At 31.2% G+C, this 23,054-nt stretch overlaps 2 protein-coding genes across 2 annotated transcripts; one reads left to right on the forward strand and one right to left on the reverse strand.

Annotated features, from left to right (window-relative positions):
• Window positions 1–2,255: 2,255 nt before the first annotated feature.
• LOC131845612 (uncharacterized) lies at window positions 2,256–6,023 on the reverse strand. Its single transcript, XM_059194689.1, has 3 exons — window positions 5,816–6,023; window positions 3,622–3,844; window positions 2,256–3,137 (listed from the first exon to the last, which is right to left on the reverse strand). Exons 1-3 carry the CDS (start codon window positions 5,833–5,835, stop codon window positions 2,988–2,990), a joined length of 393 nt encoding a protein of 130 aa, XP_059050672.1. The 5' UTR covers window positions 5,836–6,023; the 3' UTR covers window positions 2,256–2,987.
• Window positions 6,024–6,688: 665 nt separating this feature from the next.
• Window positions 6,689–12,115, forward strand: LOC131845645 (THO complex subunit 1). Its single transcript, XM_059194733.1, has 10 exons — window positions 6,689–6,849; window positions 6,926–7,603; window positions 7,955–8,217; window positions 8,326–8,498; window positions 8,593–8,722; window positions 9,126–9,211; window positions 9,814–9,986; window positions 10,670–10,747; window positions 11,479–11,556; window positions 11,753–12,115. The coding sequence occupies exons 1-10, from the start codon at window positions 6,787–6,789 to the stop codon at window positions 12,068–12,070; spliced, it is 2,040 nt and encodes a 679-aa protein (XP_059050716.1). The 5' UTR covers window positions 6,689–6,786; the 3' UTR covers window positions 12,071–12,115.
• The last annotated feature ends 10,939 nt before the right edge of the window (window positions 12,116–23,054 follow it).

The raw sequence follows: 23,054 nt of genomic DNA on the forward strand, positions 1-23,054 counted from the left end.
GCTAAAATAAAAAAAATACATTTATTAAAAGTGTTTTATTCAAATCCATAATCAGGCAGCGCTGCATCTCTTAAAATCTATTTATAATGTAATTTCAAATACAGTTTATGGAATGTCGTAATTATATATAATACAATACGATATCAGGTCTGCCATATAGAAAATATTGAACTTATGAAGGTGGTCTATGGTTTTCATGGAACACTTTCATATATAATTATTTCTATGTTGCAATTCTCATATCGAATCGAGAAAGTTAAAATAATGAAATACTTCACACAGAGTCAAAGCTAAGTAAGTCGTGTTTATAAAAAAAACCTTATGACACAAATAAAAATATAATTTCACACTAACTTATATACAACACCTTATCTTCGCTATCATCACGAAATAATAATACATTAAAATTGTTTCCCATCCTTATGTCCACTGAGAACAATAAATTAATATACTTTATTGTTTTAAATAATTCAAAAACATTGTAATAGTACTGTTGGTACAAGTGCGTCAAAAGATTAAAATAACTACACAACTTTATTATATGACTTTACATATATCTGAACGATAATTTAAAAAATGTCTAATAATGATCAATTATGAAATAACATTCTTCTTAATACATAAAGTTTTTTTTAATGTCACAATAAAAAGTATATTATGTGAAAAAAAAAACACTTAAATAATTTTACCCTCTTCACTTTTGAAGTAGTTTCGAAAAGATATATAGGGCCTATAGATATATAGATATATAAGGCCTTTTTGCAGGCAGTTTGCATGTCTGAATACAAAAATAAAATATGATAGAAACAGACAATTTTAATGATACATATATAATTTGTTAACTGTTAGTGTGGCGTGAGTGTAGAAAAATATAAGTTAAGACTAATATGATTTAAATATAAAATGCCAGGTTTTTAAATAAAAGTTCAAAAATATATAAAATCGTCTCTATAAATCTCATTATGAAATAAGACATTTAAAATGCCAGATACTCTTAAAACCATAACAATGATAATACAATTTGGGATGTCAATGTATAACAATATGTTATATAATTATAATTTAATCTTTTACACTATCAACTATTTATTGTATTTATTATTATAGTGCAAATTTATTATTTCGTTGACTCAAATGCAATATATCAATCTCAATTAATTCCAAATACTATAAAACTCCACAGGTAACTACATAATTTTAAAAGATTATTCCAATGTCTTTGACAACATGATCAATTTGGGACTACCATTTAAATAACATAATGAAGGGAAACTAATATTAAAATAATACATACAAGTGATTATAACGTCTCATTGTAACAACTTTAAAATTGTCATTCCAAAGTCAAGAAGTAACCTTATATAACACACTGTTTTCTGACGCAGTCAATTATTTTGTCGATTTCGTGTAATGTCATGGTCATAAAGAAAAAGTTAAAGGGGATTTCGAATCAATGACATTTGTTTATACATCCAAATGCAACTTAAATTACAGTATATTTCCAGTCGCATTGAATTTAGGAGCCTATACTCGAATAGATGTTCAATAGCATTTGATTAATGATATCTATAATATAATAAAGATTCACACAAAGTGATAATGTTGTAACAAATAGTCATTATCACATCGCATCGACACCTAATGTACAAATAACTGAACACATATATAATAATAAATTTTATTATATATTGGCCTATAATCGACTCTCGCGATATTTATAAGTTTAGCTCTTAACATGAATGCTGGCCGATAAAAAATGAAAACTGTAAATGTAATACATTTCCTACAGCTACTGCACATTTCTTACAGGACTCTTTGTCTGTGACATATAATAAAATTATAATAATAAATTTACTGGAATTTATATTTTTTCATTCCCATGAGAATTTCCTGTTGGAATTCTTTCTTAGCAGATCAATTGAATTGCCCTACACACGCCTAATTAACTGGTAAAATATAGTCAAATATATGGGTACAGTCAAATATAAATCATAGGTATGTCAATTTAGGCAATTGGTACACTTCAATATTATTGCAGTTTTATAATATCTTGGTAAGAATAAGCTAGTGAGATCAATTTTCGTTTCTACCCAGTACTTTGACTTCTTAATATATATAACGATCCTATATATTTGACTACATAGTACCATCTAGTTATTTCCTTACTAACCAAACTAAAAGAACAGTTTTTTTTTGTCAGAAAAAATTCTACTTTTTTTATGAACAACAACTAAACAAGAAACACTTTTTTCTGCTTTATAACTTCACATTCACGTCAGTCTATTCATCGCAAGGTGAATTTCAACAATAATATTTAATGGTTTAATATTTTACAAGTAATAAAGTCAAACAATCTTCCCATAAACTCAATCTTTTCAATCTAATTTCTAAAACATTTTCTCACGCATCCAATAATATAAAAAATAAAAGGCGGCGCTTACACATGATAGCGTGAAGATTTGACAAGATAATTGCGCACTATTAAGTATGCAATACGATTAGAATAAAATAAATAATCTTATTAAAATACTTAAGTACTTTTAAATAGTCACTGTGCTCACATTAATAAGGTTGAGTACAAAGATGGCTGACTCATCCGTGATACAAGTGAACTGGTGCTTGTGGGGTGTGACAAAAATGCATTAGCGTATGCTCGTGGTCACTACTCCGTAATAGAATTTTAATTTGAATGTGTACTTTTGCAATCATGTAGAAGCTTATTTGACAAGAGTAACAGCTGAGTTTCTTATCAGGACTTCTTAGCTCGTAATGGATTTGGCTTATAAGGGACTTTTTATTAGACCAATATGAATAAAGATATTTTGATTTAATTTGATAGTGTCATATTATTTGATTTGATTGAGTTATATTACGGCTGTTGCCTTTGCCGTGATTTAATCAATCTATGCTTATCCTAAGAATAAGAATGACAATTAAGGTCTGTACAATGAGAAGATAATTCACCTATATATAACATCATTTTCAAACTAAGATCGATGCTTGTTACGGTTTATGCTCTGAACAAGGCGACGTGCCCACCACTCCTCCAGATTGAACGGTCTGAAGTTAGCCAGCTGCCGAGGCCCTAACGGGTCTTGGTAGTATCTAGCCTCTTCGGTGCTTATGTCCCGTGTCACCTGATAATTTGGAGAAATATTAAAATTAACACTAACATTGTGAACATTAAATATTTTAATATATAAATATACTATGTTTCTAAACAATAAACTCAAAAAATACTTGACTGGATGAACTGACAGCTATGCAGCCATGTAGTCCCAAACAATATAACTTAACTATGGTTGTGTAAGGCAACTGATAGACTTGACATATTCATATGTATATTTTCAATTGCAATATTTATGATGTAATTTAATTAACTTTGTATATTTGTAAATTATAACTTGTTTGGTAGTCAATTTTTATAATATTTGCTGTAGATATTCTAAATAAAATAATATGTGGTCATTTTAATTTATGCATGTATTTGTCACTTTTTTTTGTATATTATTTTTCCCCTACCAATGTACTAAACAATACTCTATATAGTATAATATACTAATAACGAAATGTGTGTAACTGTTTAGAAATCTCTGATATGTACAAGTACTATTAACCTACCTTATTCCAAGAATCATATATATAGTTGATGAGATCATCATGTTGACTGTTCTGTGAGTTTCCTGGTGATGTCTGAGCTGGTGGACTCAACCGTGCACTGTTATGTCCATTCCCATTATGCCCATTATCCCTGTGGCCATTTCCATTGTGTCCACTTCCATTGTGGCGTTTATTCCCACCCATATGTGGTAATGATCGTGATCCACTGTTCACGTAACTTGATCTGAAATTGTTGCATTAAAATAATAATAGCAACCATCATTACTGAAAACTCATAGAAGTATATTAAAGTAGGCATTATGTGTAACATGGTCTAGTTTTTTGAGACAACAGTTCTTTTTATTGGACAATAACGCGACAATAGCCTATATAAATCTTCCTCATAACATAATCTGTCTTCACACAAAATGCTTTAAAATCCATTCAGGCATTTAGTCATGAAGACATTTGCAAACATAATAACATTATATTTCTATTATACTGTACAGTAACTAATTCTATTTACTCTCTTATTTCATTTGCTGTTAACAGTTAAAATTAATGTGTTTAAACAGTGCTTTATAAAAAATATGTTTTTATAAAGCACTGTCTAAAGACATTAACATAAGTACATAAGTCAGTAAAATTTGGTGGAAGAGACTGTTAGTAATAAGGAATAATAACCCCATTGCTAAAGATTTACTACATTAGGTCAACCTTCATGTGGTTAATGTTGGAAACAATTCCTGGTGAATTCTTCATATACATACTTCATGTTCATACTTTTATTAATTAGAACTTTACTTGCTCTATAATTTCTGTTTGTAACTACACTCATCCAATTTCCTCCTGCTATATCTTTGATGTCATTGGAATATTTTTATTTCTGTCTTCATGTTAACTAACTATTGTAACTCTGGGGCTGCACCATTCCATTAAAAAACCAGTAAAATTAAGGAAGTGAAGAAATATTACTCTAACAGTATTTCTTTCGATCATTAATAATACTTCATAATACAATATAAGTTAGGAAAATTTGCACATATGTTATTATTTGTATTAACCAAAATCAATAAAACTAGAACCATATAGAGAACACTTAATACAATACTAAATTACTTCAAAAATTACAAATTTTAACACAGAAAATACACTCTAAAATCTCTAGTTTAAAGATTAAATCCTAAAGTTTGAAATATTTTGACTGTAATACTGCAGGTGTGTAATATGTACATACACAGTTCACACATACATACAGTTATTAGAATCTATTAGAATACCCTTAAAAGGTTCTATTAGAATCAATAAATTAGAATCGACTACCTGTTACCAGGTATGTTTTTTAAAGAAAGATAGCTGTCCAACCTTAAAATACAATATATATTTACATCAAATTTAAATAAAGTCTGTTAAATTGAAAGGCATTTAATATACTGGTATGTATGTAAATTTCTATATTGTAATAATATAGGACTCTATATTCATATATATAACCAGTAGACAATGATAAAAATAGTATGCCAAACAACAAGTCTACTATAATCCCATTGGATGTATTTTGCAGGACATTAAAATACAGGACACAAATTGGTCAATATTTTTATTGTCATTTTTAATAAAAAAAATAAGTCATTATATTGTTTACAGAAAGAAAGTTAGACTTTTTTTTATATTTTCAATCTGTATTCAATTCATTTGTTAATTATCCATTTACTTACTGTATACTCTTATGATTTCGTAATATTATAAAATGCTGATTATATAAATTCAACAAGCTTACAATAATGAGTCAGATATGCATTGTACACAGCTAATTATATTGATAACGTTTAGTCTTTCTGCCGCGTCGCTGTTTACTCTTTGTTGGTTTAGTCGCGCGGCCGTCTCGCTATTTACTGATAAACCAGATGCATGCCATTACAAAGTATTGTCACACAACCTGTGCCAACAGACAATAAGTTTTCGATTGTATAATACGATGGTTTATCGACAACATCAATTCCATTCTGAGAATACAATGAAATATAACGGGAATAAGCTAAAGATATCCATCATCGGTGAATGTACCAAATCAATCTAAACATGTTTATCTTATTATCAATAAGGTTTTAATGAATCGAAACTCAATGTACGTATTTCTCAACGTTCTATTTCGCACCGAACTTGACGCGCGAAAGTAATTATATTAGGAGAAAGGAAAAGGTGGTGCACCTACCTCATATTGTTTCGGTCCATATTTCAAAACACAGCAGTTCAGTTCTCCTTTCTATAAGTATCCTTACTATTATATAAATCTTTACTTAATATTCTAAACTTAGTTTAATACATTTCTATTCTAAGAACCAGTAAAAAATCTGTAAATAATAATACTTAATAGTGATTCTAAAGATAAACACACAGACAATAGATCATAGGCAATATATTTTTTTTTATTTATTGATGAGTATGGATAGATGATACCACAAACCATATAGAAGTACTAATGGATACAATCAAGCTTTTTCTAGAGATGTTTTATGGCTAGTTACAAGACCTTTAAGCCAAATCATATATTACTACGTACAATCTGCCGGCTGATTATTACAATAAAACACTTTCAAATATAATATACCGTATATGTTAAAAATATAAAATACCGAAATTTAGAAAAATATTGATTTTTAAACACTGCATTTCGGAACGCAACCTTAAAGCCCTGCACAGAATAATCTTAGCATCTCAGTTTGTACTTTGGTTTGTACACAGAGTAATTAAACAAAAATTCATAGACAAAATTGAAACTTGCATATATAGTATATTATTCCGCAATGTCTTTCTTCGCTTTTTTTAACTTTCGAGTTTTATCAAACAAAACAAACCAATGAGCGAAAGTTCTGCGAAGTAGTGCGTAATTTGTACTTGTGAACGCTTTTCTGAATTAGTTCGTTCGCGAACTACACAAGTCCATCAATCTTACGAGTGCCTATGGCCTATGCCTATTATCTATTTATTTTTGATTCTACCAAAGAGTAAAGTAAATATACCAAAAGGGATCCTACTACTCCTACTATAGTACTATACTACTATTGTCAGAATTTTGTCAATGCACATTGTCAAAAATGAATTAAAGAATAATTATTTTTTCGTATTCATGAAACAAAAGTAGTATGAAATAAACTGATTTTTATACTGACAAAACAAAAATCTATGCTAATGCCTAAAAATATGTCGGACAAATTCGGATTTGAAGAATTACGAGCAAAATACAAGGTAAAAATATCAATGTACAAGTTAATCCTGCATACCGGATGGTAACTTCGTTACTCATGTATTTGTCTGATTTCAGGATGTACTCTCAAAGGCCTTTGCGACAAATAACATTGATTTACTTGACTCTTTTTCTAAAATCACAAATGAAACTGATAGAAAAGCGGCTATGGATCAAGCATACAGGGACAAATTGCTTGAATTATTGGTCGAAGATCCAGATACCCTAGAGTCTTATGTTTGTTTCTGCATAGAATCATGTAGACGACAAATGGTAACTCCCACAATGCCCGTTGTTCTACTTGGAGATATATTTGATGCACTCACATTAAATAAATGTGAAAAAATGTTCACATATGTTGAAAATGGTGTAAATATTTGGAAGGAAGAGCTGTTTTTTGTTGCATGCAAGAACAATTTGCTAAGAATGTGCAATGACCTTCTTAGACGCCTGTCAAGATCACAAAACACTGTATTTTGTGGAAGAATACTACTGTTCTTGGCAAAATTCTTCCCATTTTCTGAGAGGTCTGGTTTGAATATTGTATCAGAGTTTAATCTTGAGAATATTACTGAGTTTGGTGGAGACAATTCCAGCACACTAAAGGACTCCTTAGATGAGGAAATTGTGATTGATGATGAAAAAAACAAATTAACAATTGATTATAATCTGTACTGTAGATTTTGGAGTTTACAGGACTTTTTCAGAAATCCAAATACTTGTTATAACAAAATACAATGGAAGACATTTGTTGCAGTAAGTACTATATTATATATATAAGTATCACACATAGTCAATTCTCTGTTATGTCACACTAATAATGCCAAGAAGTCATCTTGCACACTTGTAATGTATGTAAGATTTTGTCTCCACATACACTTACTTCACTACCTGACATCCTGGTTTGAACCAAAAAACAGCTTACAGAGTAAGCTACTCGGTGGTTGCAATAGGTGAGACTGAACCTGCTTATATATTCATTCTTACCGAGGTAAACTTTCTAAGTCCCTTAATTCATAAATCTAATATAAAACTAGTAGCTCAAATATTTTCTGTGTAATACATGTTAATAAGTAGTTAATTTATTATTGTGATTAATACTTTCAGCATTCAGGCAGTGTGCTGTCAGCGTTTGCATCATATAAGTTAGAAGCTGTCGAGCTACAGAAATCTAAGCTGAACAGACTGAAGGCAGTCACCTCAGATGTTGAAATGCAAGAATCAAGCAAGGAACAACACTACTTTGCCAAATTTCTCACAAACCAGAAGCTTCTAGAACTCCAATTATCTGATTCTAACTTTAGAAGATGTGTACTGATACAGTTTCTTATACTATTCCAATATTTGGCATCAACTGTTAAGTTTAAAATGTATATAAATTTTGTAACTATTGTTGTTTCATTTTTGTAAATCAAGACTTTACTTTGTCCAATTTAATTCAAATTTGTCTTCTCAATAAGCTTTGATATTATTTGTAGGGAATCTCAAGAATTAAAACAAGATCAAATGGATTGGGTAAAGGAGACAACATCATTAATATATCGTTTACTAGGGGAGACCCCACCAGATGGAAAACAATTTGCGGAATGTGTGAAGTGTATAGTGAAGAGAGAGGAACATTGGAATACTTGGAAAAATGATGGATGTCCAGGTATCCATACACTATAGTAATCATACTTTTTCCTTTCAAACCAGAATTAAACCTAAAACATTTGCAATAAAAACCAATTCAATATTTGTTTTAGAATTCCAAAAACCAAAGCCACCGCCGCAAGTGGATACAACAGATGATGTTAAAAAGTCGAGAAAACGGCGACGGCCAGTCGGTGATACAATACGGGAATATGGAAGCCAAAACAAATACTACATGGGCAAGTATGTATCAGTCCATATATACTTTTTTATAGGATAGGGGTATAACAAGCATTCAATTTATCTGATGATGACTGTGACTGAAGTGGGAACCCAACAACTAATTATTAAAAATCGGTGATAATATTATAGGTATAAGGATAGGATAATACAATTCCCAAGAGGGCTCATAAATAAGTCAAAAGTGACATATATCAGTCATACAGTCAATTTATATATGGTTACTAAGAATTTTTTTTTGTCATATAAGTAGAGTAATACTTTGCACAGCCTTACACTGACGAGAAAGGAATGGAAATTAATACATGTAGATATAATTAAGAGTTAGTTTAACGAAATGTGATTAGTATCTGAATAAACAGTCTTATTATTATTTATATTGAGAAATTTATAATTTTTCTTTCAGCAATGAACTTACAAAATTGTGGAATTTGTGTCCGGATAATCTTGCTGCGTGTCGTACTAAAGAGAGAGATTTTATGCCTTCATTGGGTGAGTTGGAACATAATAAATTGTAACTATTAATATATATTATAATATTAACGTTTTCTTATACTACGATATTTATGTTATACTTACTATTACAAATGATTAGATCAGTTGATATAAAAATCTTATAACATATAAAGATAAAGTATGTAATAAAAATGTATACTTTATATATGTAACAGCCTGATTTTACATGCATCTTCAAATCTTGTCTGCCAGCATTGTAGTATAAAAAAATCTGGACTGTGTTTAATAGATTATGTAAAAAGTACCCTAACATACTAAACACATTGTGTACATAATATTTTATCATCTGCCCCTAACATTCTGAGGCTCAACTAGGGATGACCAATGTTAGAAAAATATTTCAAACATCAATTTCAACTACAAGTATCGATAGACATATCAGAAGACATGAAATTATTTTCATTGCATATGATTGTTTGTTCATCAGCTCAGTCCAATTTGATAATTTCAAGACATTTTACGTTTAGAATTACTCTTTTTTGTCATTGTTTTCAATTCACATCTAAGAACATGGATATTTATCGATCATCCCTTGGTTCAACTGTAATTTTTAAAACATGTGGTTTTGTTGTTGCCAGAATCGTACATGGTGAGCGAGCATAGTGCAAATGGGGCCGGTGGTAAAGACAAGCGAACGGCAGACGGCGGCTGGGGTTGGCGTGCACTGCGACTGTTGGCGCGACGAAGTCCTCACTTCTTCATTCACACTAACAATCCCATCGGCCGCCTGCCAAACTATCTCGATGATATGGTCAGTTATAGAATAGAATTTTATTTATTCGTACAATAATAACATGAAAACAAAAATAGTTTACACTGATTACAAAACAGAGACAATGGATCACAACTCAGTAATGCAGGAAACATATTTTGTGTACAATTACAATTTGCAAAAAATAAAACTATAAATATAAAAATAATTATATTAAAACATTATGAGCCGGGCAGGTATTTGTACACATTCCAAGAATTGCCACTTATAAGCGAGGCAGGTACTAGAACTGGTTCCGCACATTGCCGTTTAAAAGCGGGGAAGGTATTACCCGTTAAAAATAAGTAATTTTAAGTAACACAAGGGAAAAATATATATATTTATTAATATGAATACAAATACCTGCCCCACTCATAATGTGTTAAGATGTATATATGTATATGTATATATTTAAATAATACTGACGAAATTTTACGCTTCGTAATAACATATCACACACACACCCTACCCACACTTTTCCGATTCGATTACACACTACTATTTAAATTGTAAAAAAATCCTGATCAATTCACTCATAAGTACACCATAATATGGAAGAAGACATTGACTTCTAAAGCAGGTATTTTCTATACCTACCTTAGAAGTCAGGGAATATGGCACTTTCTTAGCAATGGGACCACTAGCTTCCTTTACTAATAACCCCCTTGCTTCATTGTGTGTAGGTTGAACGCGTAACACGCGAGGTAGCAGCTAATGCAGCGGCCAGCAATGCCAACGGGGATGACAAGGCTATGAAACAGGTAATATTGCACATATTTTTTTATCCAGAACCATACACATCATTAAACACATGTAGCTGAGCAGAATTTAAGTGTTTTTAGGAAAACTCACACAGCGCCATCTAGACCAAAGCTAAGCAGTGCTTGTGTTATTGGTACTATACAACTTATATGAATACATAGATATATTTTAGTAAAATACAAACATATAATACATAGAAAACTCCCAGATCGATACAAATAATCATACTCATGATTATAAATGTTTGTACCGTGTCGGAGCTGAACCCGTGACCATCGGTAGTAATGCTGTTAAACCGCTAGACCAATCAAGCTGTCCGAGTTTAATTAAATATTTTACTACGAAATTAAATTAATTTTATTAGATACAAACATTGTCTAACATTTATTTTAAAAATCAAATTAAAGTTTGTATTCTTAAATTTTATATCAATCTGCATCATAACATTTGTCTATTTAACACTATTTTTATAAATTCTATTTTAAGATTTATTAACTGTAACTTTACTCTTGTATTAAAAAAAGTTTGTTGATTCCCGGAATGTACCTATCTAAATTGCCTAAATAATGACTTTTATAATATTTATACGTTTATAACAGATTTTAATATATTCTATGTTCTTGAAATATGTATATACATATATACTCTTTATTGCACTTGTAACTTAAAATAGGACATGTATTTTAAAAATGTTGTATGCAACAATAACATATTTCTATATTCATTGCAGGAGACGCCTGATGAAGAAACTGAGGAGCAGATCGAAACGGATATTATAAAGGACAGCGACACTAATGACATTGAACAGGTAAATGAAACGCATACAAGATATTTTACAAAATACAAAACAAAAAGAATAAAATATTATTAACCAGTTACCCACTCCGGCTTCATACGGGTGCACATGTATTACACATAGAAATCTTTCTCTTGAATCACTATCTACTGTTAAAAACTGCATTAAAACTTTACGTTTAGAATATAATTGATTGCTCTGTTCTCAGGTGCCAGATTCTACTCATGCTGGCGAAGATGATTACGAGAAGAGCGGTCGTTCTCGTGTCACAATGATTTCGCCAGAACAGCTTGAAACGGTATCATCAAAACTGACAGACTGGAAGAAACTTGCCGCTAAACTAGGCTATACGCCAGACGAAATCCTATATTTCGAGACTGAAAACCCCACAGATGCTTCCAGGGCGAAAAACATGCTCACATTGTGGTTTGATGACGATGAAGACGCATCAGTCGAAAACCTTCTATATACGATGGAAGGTCTGAAGCTACTGGAAGCGTGCGAGGCACTGAAAAATGTAAAATGACGATCACTGAAACGTAGCTGTAGGAGGAAAGGAAAATAAAGTTTAATCTGTATTAGCTTGTTTTATTTATATATAATAGGTTTAATAATATCTCAGGACAACTCACGCAGTTCATGTCCTGAGGTATATATATTTACTACAAGTCCTACCCGAGATGGACTTTGTAGAAATCTATGTAGGTAACTCTGTCTAACTATTTTAGCCGGGGGGGAATAGGATGGTTAGTGATCTGAACTAAAAACCCCATTGCTAGCAATGTACCATGCCAGGTTTGACCTCCACGTGGTTACCCTTGGAAATCATGGTGATAAATTCTTGGTGAATTTGCTAAGATGAACTAAGTACCTGACCTCAGGCTCATCCTGATATTCTCCAATGTTGCCCCGCCAGCGTATACCGTTAGAGCAGGCGGGTGCACCGTACCATTATAATCCATTAATAAAAAATATTTCAGGCGTATTGCAGCATGCTTTATAAGTTGTAATACGATTGTAGTGTAATTAGGCAGTGAAAATTAGAGCCACGACATCTTAGTCATCTGGAACCGCAACCATTTAGTGGTGTCACATGACATGATGTTAAGAATTTAGTTTACCTACTCATCAGCCTAAAATCTATTTCTTTATAATTTATTTATTAAAATATATTTATAATATATTCTTTAACATTGGTTGAAATAAAATATTTTGATTACTGTACATGTTATTAACTTATCAAACTGATACACCATATTCTACTACACTCTTCAATATAAGAGAAGGCTATCTAGTATCATCGATATTCTCAGGTAATATTTTTGATAAGTAGGCATACAAATTACTGAAGTTACCGTGACACCGTCCTCCGCAATGGCAACGCATAGAGGATACCGCAGGCGTCACATGATGTCCATGATGCAATTTATTATAGACAGGTATAGTATATAAAAAAGAGAAAATATGATATTTGGAGAACTATACAATTATACATGTCTTATATGTAAAATATTAAATGATTCTTAGTAAGGCAGTTTACAATATCTAGATAACAATGTAGATAGGTATGAAATTTTTGATGTTGATGATGTGACTACCTCAGACATTTTTCACATTCATGAAATTGCAATAAATTCGTATGTTTGCTACGAAAAATCACCGCCGCCCACACAATTTTTCCATGGTAACGCACATTAAAAAGATTTATAAAACCATTCAACAATGTCGGCCGCGCCGAAATTATAACTTGCACGCATTTCCTCATCCCGGACTGACTCACGGCGTGCCCAAAACAGAACTTATTACTTACAAATTTAAAAACATGTCTAGCTATTTTGAAATCAACCGTTCTGTATCAGATTTAAGGCCTACCGCTACCTCTCTTGTAAACTTGCTGAAGTCAGTAGCGTCCAGATTAAACTGAGCTGCCACGTCTCCCGTTTATTTTGGATTAGGAGGCGGTTACGAAGAAGTTGCAACTGTTAGGCGTGTCAGTATACCCTGGACTATGGTACCACCGCTGCGGTGTTTACAGAATCGCGGAATAGTCGCTGCACCGAAATTAGTACGAAACGAATGCGTCAATGGACAGACGGAGCGTGGTAACTGGTGCGCGCGCGTTCGCTCCTAAAATATTTGTATATTTATGATTCGATATGCTCTCGAGAATTTTATTATTAAAAATATAGCAGGGTTGGATTAGAAGTCGATGTGACGTGCGTGCGCGCAGGGGTGACGCGAAAACGTGTCAAGGATTTGTGTGTTGTGCCGACACAATTGTAAGTAAAAAGCTTAATTTTTTTACTACTATTTCACCAATTGATTAAAAATGTTAGTTTTAGTTATTAAAAAAAAATATTTTTTATATACCTTATACATTTAGAAAAAAATATATAATTGAAATAGGTTTTTGAAATATTGTCCTATGTCACTCATGTCACTCATTACGCCCTACGTAGGTAGACCTACATTGCGTACATTAAAACACCTACTTAATGAGCTAAAACAACATTTATATATATCTTTGAAAATTGAAATATCTACTGTTCGCTGTGTAACAGTTATTTCTGTACATTTCAGCACTTTTCATAGGTATGCCAAGCTATAAACTTTTATAACGTTATGATCTCACTAAATCACCAAGCCTCCTATGTACGATACAAATCTGATTTATATAATTATACTATTTGTATGATTTGGCACTGAATGCAAATATGAGGTATGGTTTAAGATTTCTATCTAACTATTAAATGTGTATAGGGGAGAAGAGATTATTAATAATGGGGAATAGCATTTAAATGCGACTTAAGCGCGGTCCCCCTTAGAACCATCTTGGTTAAATCCTGGTGCATCGTTACTAAGGATTAACTAGTTAAACTTCATCCTTATCTTATCAACATATAGGTACTACATTAGCACTAACCAGTGATCCATTTATCCTATTAAAAAAATAGGTACCTATAATAGAAGAGCTTAAATCAGTGAGCTCGATTTTTTAAAATATTAACTTCTATGTTAATAATTATTAACTCAAGAAATTAATAAAATTATGACGGTTAATAATAATTATTAATATTAGCAGAATTAGGATAAGTGACGAGTTGTTACAAGAACAATTTCTTCATTATTTTATCCGCATGTTTACGCACTGTAGTTCCTACGGACCTACCTACGGACTGTACTCTTTTTATAGACTGTATTACTACTATATGTGTTCTATTCTGTAACTTCTTTATTCATAAAACCATAGGATATATATCTACATATATTTATTGCTATATTAAAACTATCACCTCTTCAAAACTATTATATTTTAAGTAATTTAATCTTTCTCTCAATCATATTATAAGAAGACATGTCTGAATGTTGAATTTGCCTTGTGGTTATGACTAGGGGCTAGCAGACGTTGTTACAGTAAAACTGGATAATAAAATATCAAAGAACGCTCATTGAAGTTATAAAAGCCATGATTTTAGATCTTTAGTAGGAGCTTTCCTATTTAATTAATAGTTGTGATTTAACTATTACAGTTGTCATGTTACATTTCTTGATTAATGAATCTTCTAGATGTAGACCATAATCTTCAGGACTACATTATTCGTATAAAGAGATAAAAATAAATAAGAAAATTTTTATTTTTGATTGGGAATGTAAAATTTAAAATACTTAAATTATTTTCAATTTTACGGCATTTACATGAAAAGGTAAGAGCCGATCTAATATATGAAAATTAATTCCAATCCAATGAAATTGGATTGTGAAATTTATACACTCTATTCAATTATGCATTAGCAAACTACGTATTAATTTCGTATATAGTAGTAATTAATGAAAGAAATAACTGTTATTTTTAGCAAAATATTCGGTTTGGTTTTCATTACAATTAAAATTTACAAAAATAGTTTGGTTTCAAAACGATATCAAGTTAAATTTACTGAATGAAAATGCTCAGTATATAATTAATAAAAATTAATAATCACGACTACTATTCCAGATTGGATAGTCAGAGATATCAACTAGCAACAGTTGAAATGAATGAATGAATACTTCACCCGGTCTCCAAAACTAAAATGTTAGTTCTATCGCAGTAGCCATCTTATTTCAAATTATAAATATAGCTGCAAAACAAACAAAAAAGCCAAAACAGTATATTACGTTCACCAATAATTTACGTTTAGACGTTTGCTTTTTTTTGGCCCTTGATGTTTAATAGAATTTTTTTTGAATATGCACTCAAAATAATAGTGCACTTTGGAATATGCAACTTAACATGGCTAATAACAACATAACACATAACATAACATCATGTCCCGGTCATTAGTTTTAACAACAGTAGCCGTAGTATTTCATGCTGCGACACTAAATTCTTAACAAACAGACAGAAACAGTAGTAAACCCGATTTCGCATATCTATTAGAATATTTTATACTGTAAGTTGTGACTTCAAAGAGTATTGGAATTGTAATAGAAGCATTAGGAAATCGTTAAAAGTAATACGAATCAGGTCAGATGTGTGCGCGAAGTGTTCTCAATAGTTATAGCTGCTAGGAATGCCTTTGTAGTGGCATAAATCAATAGACAACCACTTGAAATAAGTTTTTCATAGTTTATTGGGATGTTCGCGTCATCGCTATTTTACTACTAGACTTATTACAAAGTCGCTTGTATCCTTCTATTTTTTCTGTATCTTTATCTTACCTGTTTCAGCAGCCAAGCAGATTGCTTCGTGTTTCTTAAGTTTTGTAATAGACGAGTATGAAATAATGCCAGAGTATACGCTGGCGAGAAACCAGTACAAAATGATAGGCTGAGCATGAAATCAGGTTAGTTTACTGATCGTGACGAATTCGTCTGTAATTAACTACTATATTTACCAGCGAAACGCGTGGAGGTCGACCTGATACATAGCTAGCGCTCTGACTTATATCCCTATACTAACACTACCTTTCCCCCGATATGACTGCAAAACCGTGGCATCCCTAATGTGTTGTCATTCAAAACACAGAGTGTTTTATCTCCGTAAGAAATTTGAAATTTTATTGCTTATGTTACTTTTCAAACCATATTACAGAGAGTCTTGCTTTGGTAAAATAATATGTATTAATTGTTTTTAATTTTCGACTTATAATCTTGATAAAAAGAAGTTCAGATTTATGAATAATATCATTGGATTTTTGGCATATTTAAAATATAAAGTATTAACAGTTATATATATACAAAGACTATATATAAGAAGAGAGATAAAGAGCTTATTTCGTTATGATGAAAGTAAGATCCGGAACAACACCGGTTTTAGAAATTCTTTCACTGCTTGGGTACATTAGATTTTTAGGTACATAATTACAGAGTTACAAAGGCTACCTATATACTATATTAATATACATATACCTACAACACGAGACGAGACGGACCAGTAGATGCTAGTTAAATAATGAACAAAATTCTGTCTAAAAAAGTTTACATCATAAATTTGTCTGCCCAATATCTTTATGCGTGATATCTAACCAAAGACGTTTTCACGTCATAATATTTAGATATAGTAACCGACTACTCATATCATATTATATTCTGTGCGTAATATTATAACGTAGCGCCAGTTCATAGAAAAAATAGCTACTTTGTGGGCGTATTCCTGATGGCGTAAACTAGCTGGTATGCAGCCTCAGAACAATTTGTTGTTCTGAGGCTGCATACCAGCTACCTAAGGTAGCAATACTCCCTACATACAACAAACGTGAAGCCATTCTAACGAATATTAAAAATGAATCATCATAAAAATTGGCTACGTAGCATTTGAAATGTTGTACAGGATATTTTTTAAGATTTTAATACACTGACGAAGTTGCGGGCAGAATTTACTCATAATATTAAGTAGAAAATGTTGAATTGTATTCTATAAATATTATTCTTGAGGAAACCGTTACTTTACTATACAATTAACTTACGACAGTCATAGAGACTCAATAAAATATTTAAATTATTTAGGTCAGGTATTTATGTAATACGAGTATGTAGAAAATTAAATTAAAATGATTTGCAATATTTTTAATTAATCAATAACTGTGTAAATTAGTTTGTATATATATATTATTGCCAATAAAAATAGGAACAAATTTAATAAAGGCAATTTAGAATTGTAATGTTTTATTCTACCGCGTATTCGGACCGCAGATTCAGCTTGTCTTGCCTGTTGCTCTTTGAATTAATTTTAAGCACCTTATGCCAAATGTTTGTATTGTATGGGGATCAACCGTAATTAAAGGAAAGTAAGGTTAAATCACTACATAAACAAAATCGGCAGTCATATTTTGTGTACATATCGATATATGTATTTGAGTTTGATATTTTTGAAATAAAGAAGCAGCTAGATAGCTATAAAAACGCAATTTGCGGAAGGATATTCAAACAATAATTAAAATCTATAGTGTATTCATAGAAATAAATGCAGTTTTTCCCCTTCCCCACAAATAGTTTGATAGTTATTCTAAAAAAAAATCAGTTTGACCTTAATATTTAAAATTCAAGATGAGACAAATAATAATTATTTGTAACTACCTAACAGTAGTTTATTAACATTTTTTATTTATATCCACGCGAAATTTCATTAAGCCCGTTCAGCCGTTAAGGCAGTGGTCTTTAATTTTTAAGAGAATAGGGACTATTTGACAATGTACGTTTTTTCGATGGACAACCAACTGTTTGAAGGTAATACACAGTAAATACGAGACAATACACAGTAAATATGAAACACCTAATTGTCTCATATTGACTGTGTATTTAAAATTTCTATTATTATTGTTATATATATTGATAATTTATATAATATAAATTTTCAAAACCAATAGAATTTTATGTTCGTTTCACTCGCAATTTCTAAAATTTTGTTCCATTCTTATTTTAAGGATGGACGTTGGTGGTTTTTGGATAAATGAAGTGACCCACTTAATTTGTTTTCAGAAACCACTAATGGTTCGATCGACGATCGGTTAATAACGACTGAGTAATATTACAATTTTTACTTTTTCTTCGATATACAAATAAGCGTTAATAATACTAAACCGATTTCAAAAACTGGTTCAGATATATAAATTTGCATTAACAGTTACTAATCATAATAATGATTATTATTTTCTAGGACTATTTGCCAACACACAAAGGTACTATAGCTACAACTACCAATTTTAGAGATTTGTGTAGATGACTTTATTTAAAAAAAAAATTGGTATGTCAAACCGCGGGCGCAGCTAGTATCTAATATATTTAACACGTTAGCGTCGAGGGTGGTCCTAGTAATGCGCATGGCTTTGTGCCAAATAATTTTTACATTGATACCAACACAAAAAAGGTGAATACTAGTATTTATACTTCGTGGTTATTGTTTTTTTACAACTCACACACCGCCATCAAGTTCCACTCTAAGTAGAGCTTGTGTTATGGATACTAAACAACAGATAGAAATACATCTTTTTCTGTGAATAGATACATAATATAAATAGGCAAGACAAGATGCTCTCATTATTTGAATAGGTTTAATTATATCATTTAAAACTTAACAATATATATATATATATATATATATAATGTAATATAATATAATATAATATAATATAATATAATATATATATATATATATATATATAAACACCTCTTTGGGCACTTTGTTGATCACGCCACAACCTAAACACTTGCTGATTCCACCTTTTGCACTGAATAACTTGACTCCTATTGCGTATATCTCAGGCGGTATGGCAACGTCGCATTCTATTTTGCGATGTGGCCATATATATTCGTCGATAGTACGATATACTCGACACTTTTTTTACTAATAATTCGTGACTGACTGGCTCCGAACGGCTAAATTTTTGGTATACACAAAGACTTTTTGGCTCTGAATATATTTCAAAAATCAATTAATTATGTTGATCACTTTATATACTCGTCCTTACTGCAATACTTACTTTCATCCGAATATATACAGATACCGTAACGGTCTATCAATTATGAATTTATTAATTTACTAATGTAGATATTTTATATTCGCAATGCTCCATACATAGTAACTCCACCGTTGCAGGGGGGAGCACCGTACACCGCACCCCGCGGACACAAACAAATTAGATATTTTTTGAATACACAAAGACTTTTTGGCTCTGTATATATATTTCAAAAATCAATTAATTGTGTTGATCACTTTATATACTGGTCCTTACTGCGATACTTATTTTAATCCGAATATATATAGATACCGTAACGGTCTATCAATTATGAATTTATTAATTTACTAATCTAGATATTTTATATTCGCAATGCTCCATACATGCAAGCTCCAGCAACGGTGGAGGCAGGGGGGAAGCAGGGGGGACCGTACACCGCACCCCGCGCACACAAACAAATTAGAATAAATTAAATTCATAAGATTATTTATATATTTCGACTGCCTCGGTGGTCACACCGCTTTACATCCGATGGTCGCGGGTTCGATTTCTCGCACGGTGCAAACATTTGTACTCATCGGTCATCGATTGTTTTCATCGGTCTGGGTGTTTTATATGTATATTATATATGTATTTACAAAATAAAAATATCTATTTATATCAGTTCAGTATCAGTCTGTGTTAATTGTCCAGGGCTATTTATTATATTTTTATAAACGGTTATCTTTTTCCATCGCACCGCTCGCTATCGACAGTGAATTCATAGAAATGTCACTCTAAAAACAAAAATAGTTTTGTGTTTTGTATTTCAAATACTAAATGCAAAATAGGTATTTTCAAAATACTTTTTCAAAATAAAGTACCTTTTGAATTTTTGTCTAAACCTCAGATATTTTATTTATTTTAGGTATATCAATCATTACATAGTGTAGTATAAAACAAAGTCGATGTCGCATCTAACAGTACATAAATAAAGAAAGAAGACTTTTTGGCTCTGATACCGTAACGGCCTATCAATTATGAATTTATTATACCTAATCTAGATATTTTATATTCGCAATGCTACATACATTGTAATATCCGCCTCCATTCATTGTAACGGTGGAGGGACTAAATAGTTGAATAAAACTGAATAAGCACTTGCTCCACTCTATAGGTACTGCGTCGTCGTCGTATGCTGTTCATTTTTTCACTCGTTTTGGCGCCAAGAGAGGGTCACATAGTCGTGGTCAAGTTAAGAACTTATAATTTAATTTTGATAACAATAGATACAAGTAAAAAGTAGGTATTATATTAATGTACGTAAGTACTGAACTTAAAAATATTTATTCTTTATTGTACATTTGAAAAACTTAACACTTAAGGACTTGTACATATACACGTACATACTGCCATTTTCTCTTAAAGACATCCAGAGAAGCACTATTTATCAAATACGCGGGGTGCACCGACCTTTGACCTTATAACAACTGATTCGCGCGTAACGAATTACATTGCTACTTTTTGGTATTTTATAGTGGATATGTCACTATAAAATATTATTATTTCTTTAGATTATGACATAATAACATAGTTTACATGATTTTAAGGGAAACATACGATAAAAAAAATTCCCGTAAAATGTAAAAGATAAAAAATGGTTATTGTTGGTTATCCTTAAGAGATAGACATATACCATCATGGACTTTTTTGTTGACCTTATTTTGATACATCTCTAAGCACTAGACAATACGCATTTTCATTAAACAGTATTGTATTTTTTTTATTTCTTTAACTTTAATGCACAAACAAATTTGTACATGTGGCGGACTTAATATTTTGCCGCGTTATTTACCAGGCAACCATGAGTGGTGCAGCGAAAGATTATTGGCGGTGCACTAATATAAATAAGAAATGTCAAAAAAAGATATATAAATACAAAGCAAAATATACATTTCTATAAAAAAATAACAATATACATACATAAATATATAACCCATAAATGTATAAATAAATACATAATGATCCGATAATCAAATTATAAGTACAGTCTCAAATTGAAAGTAAGAAAAACAGAAAATATAGAGAGAACTATAGGGATATAACAGAAAGATGTGAAAAAAGGAGAAGGACAGTAAAAAAGTTACAAATTTAAATAATGTTGCCGCAATTTCTGTTTAAATGAATTTATTACATTATTATATATATTAGGCATACGACTAGCCTTATGACTGTTACTTTTTTTTTTAATCTATACATCTATACATGTAAATAAAATTGGAGTGTCTGTTTGTAATATTGAAATAACCGTTTTTTACTACTTGCATATGAATATAAATACGGTACATACACCAAAATAACATATTTTACAAGTTTTGTCTGTCTGTCTGTCTGTTTGTTCCGGCTAATCTCTGAAATAGCTGGACCGATTTTGACGGGACTTTTTTTGGCAAGTAGCTGATGTAATAAGGAGTAACTTACGCTACTGTTATTTTAGAAAAATAAAATAAAATTTCACGCGGACGAAGTCGCTGGGGCCAGCTAGTCTATAGATATACCGAGATTTAATATTTAAGTTGCTATTATGTTGGTGACAAAATTTTACTGTAATGTTACTATTACGTTATCCTACACAATTTGTATTATTTTGGATGAATAAATAAATAAATAATAATCTATACATCTATACATTTAATAAAAATTGGAGTGTCTGTTTGTAATATTGAAATAACCGTTTTTTACTACATGCATATGAATATATATAAGGTACATATACCAAAATAACAATTTTTATAATTTTTGTCTGTCTGTCTGTCGGTCTGTTTGTTCCGGCTAATCTCTGAAATGGCTGGACCGATTTTGACGGTACTTTTTTTGGCAGGTAGCTGATTTATAAGGAGTAACTTAGGCTACTTTTATTTTAGAAAAATAAAGTTAAATTCCACGCGGACGAAGTCGCTGTTCCCAGCTTGTTTTTAATAAAAACGGTTTATTTGATAGAAAAAACATCTTTTTTGTGGTACTTGAGAATGTTGAAGCATGTTGTTTGTAATATTGAAATAACCGTTTTTTACTACTTGCATATGAATATAAATACGGTACATATACTAAAATTTATTTTTACACAATTTTTGTCTGTCTGTCTGTCTGTTTGTTCCGGCTAATCTCTGAAATAGCTGGACCGATTTTAATGGGATCTTTTTTGACAGGTAGCTGATATAATAAGGAGTAACTTAGGCTACTTTTATTTTAGAAAAATAAAGTTAACAACCACGCGGACGAAGTCGCGGGAATAGCTAGTGTATAATATATTAGAGATACCTACGTGTTTTTTTTTATTGATGACTAGCTGTACACGGGATTTCGTCCGTGTGTAATTTAACTTTATTTTACTAAAATATAAGAAGTTACATTCTACGCGAACGAAGTCGCGTGTACAGCTAGTTGTCGGTAGTCTAGCGATTTAGCTAGTACACCGCTTTGATTCCTGCTTGGTGGTCGAGGGTTCGATTCCTCGCACGCTGCAAACATTTGTATTCATGAGTATGATTGTTTGTAACGGTCTGGGTGTTTTCTATGTATAGATAATATATATTA

The sequence above is a fragment of the Achroia grisella genome, unplaced genomic scaffold (genome assembly GCF_030625045.1).
Source record: "Achroia grisella isolate CSIRO2021 unplaced genomic scaffold, CSIRO_AGI_Agris_v1 utg478, whole genome shotgun sequence".
NCBI classification, from domain to species: domain Eukaryota; kingdom Metazoa; phylum Arthropoda; class Insecta; order Lepidoptera; family Pyralidae; genus Achroia; species Achroia grisella.

Coding starts and splice junctions, on each gene's coding strand:
- LOC131845612 (XM_059194689.1), bottom strand. CDS start 5,835: ATGGACCGAAACAATATGAG. Junction 3,845..5,815: donor ATGGACCGAAACAATATGAG/GTAGGTGCACCA, acceptor CAACAATTTCAG/ATCAAGTTACGTGAACAGTG. Junction 3,138..3,621: donor TATATGATTCTTGGAATAAG/GTAGGTTAATAG, acceptor CCAAATTATCAG/GTGACACGGGACATAAGCAC.
- LOC131845645 (XM_059194733.1), top strand. CDS start 6,787: ATGCTAATGCCTAAAAATATGTCGGACAAATTCGGATTTGAAGAATTA. Junction 7,604..7,954: donor AATGGAAGACATTTGTTGCA/GTAAGTACTATA, acceptor TAATACTTTCAG/CATTCAGGCAGTGTGCTGTC. Junction 8,499..8,592: donor GAAAAATGATGGATGTCCAG/GTATCCATACAC, acceptor TATTTGTTTTAG/AATTCCAAAAACCAAAGCCA.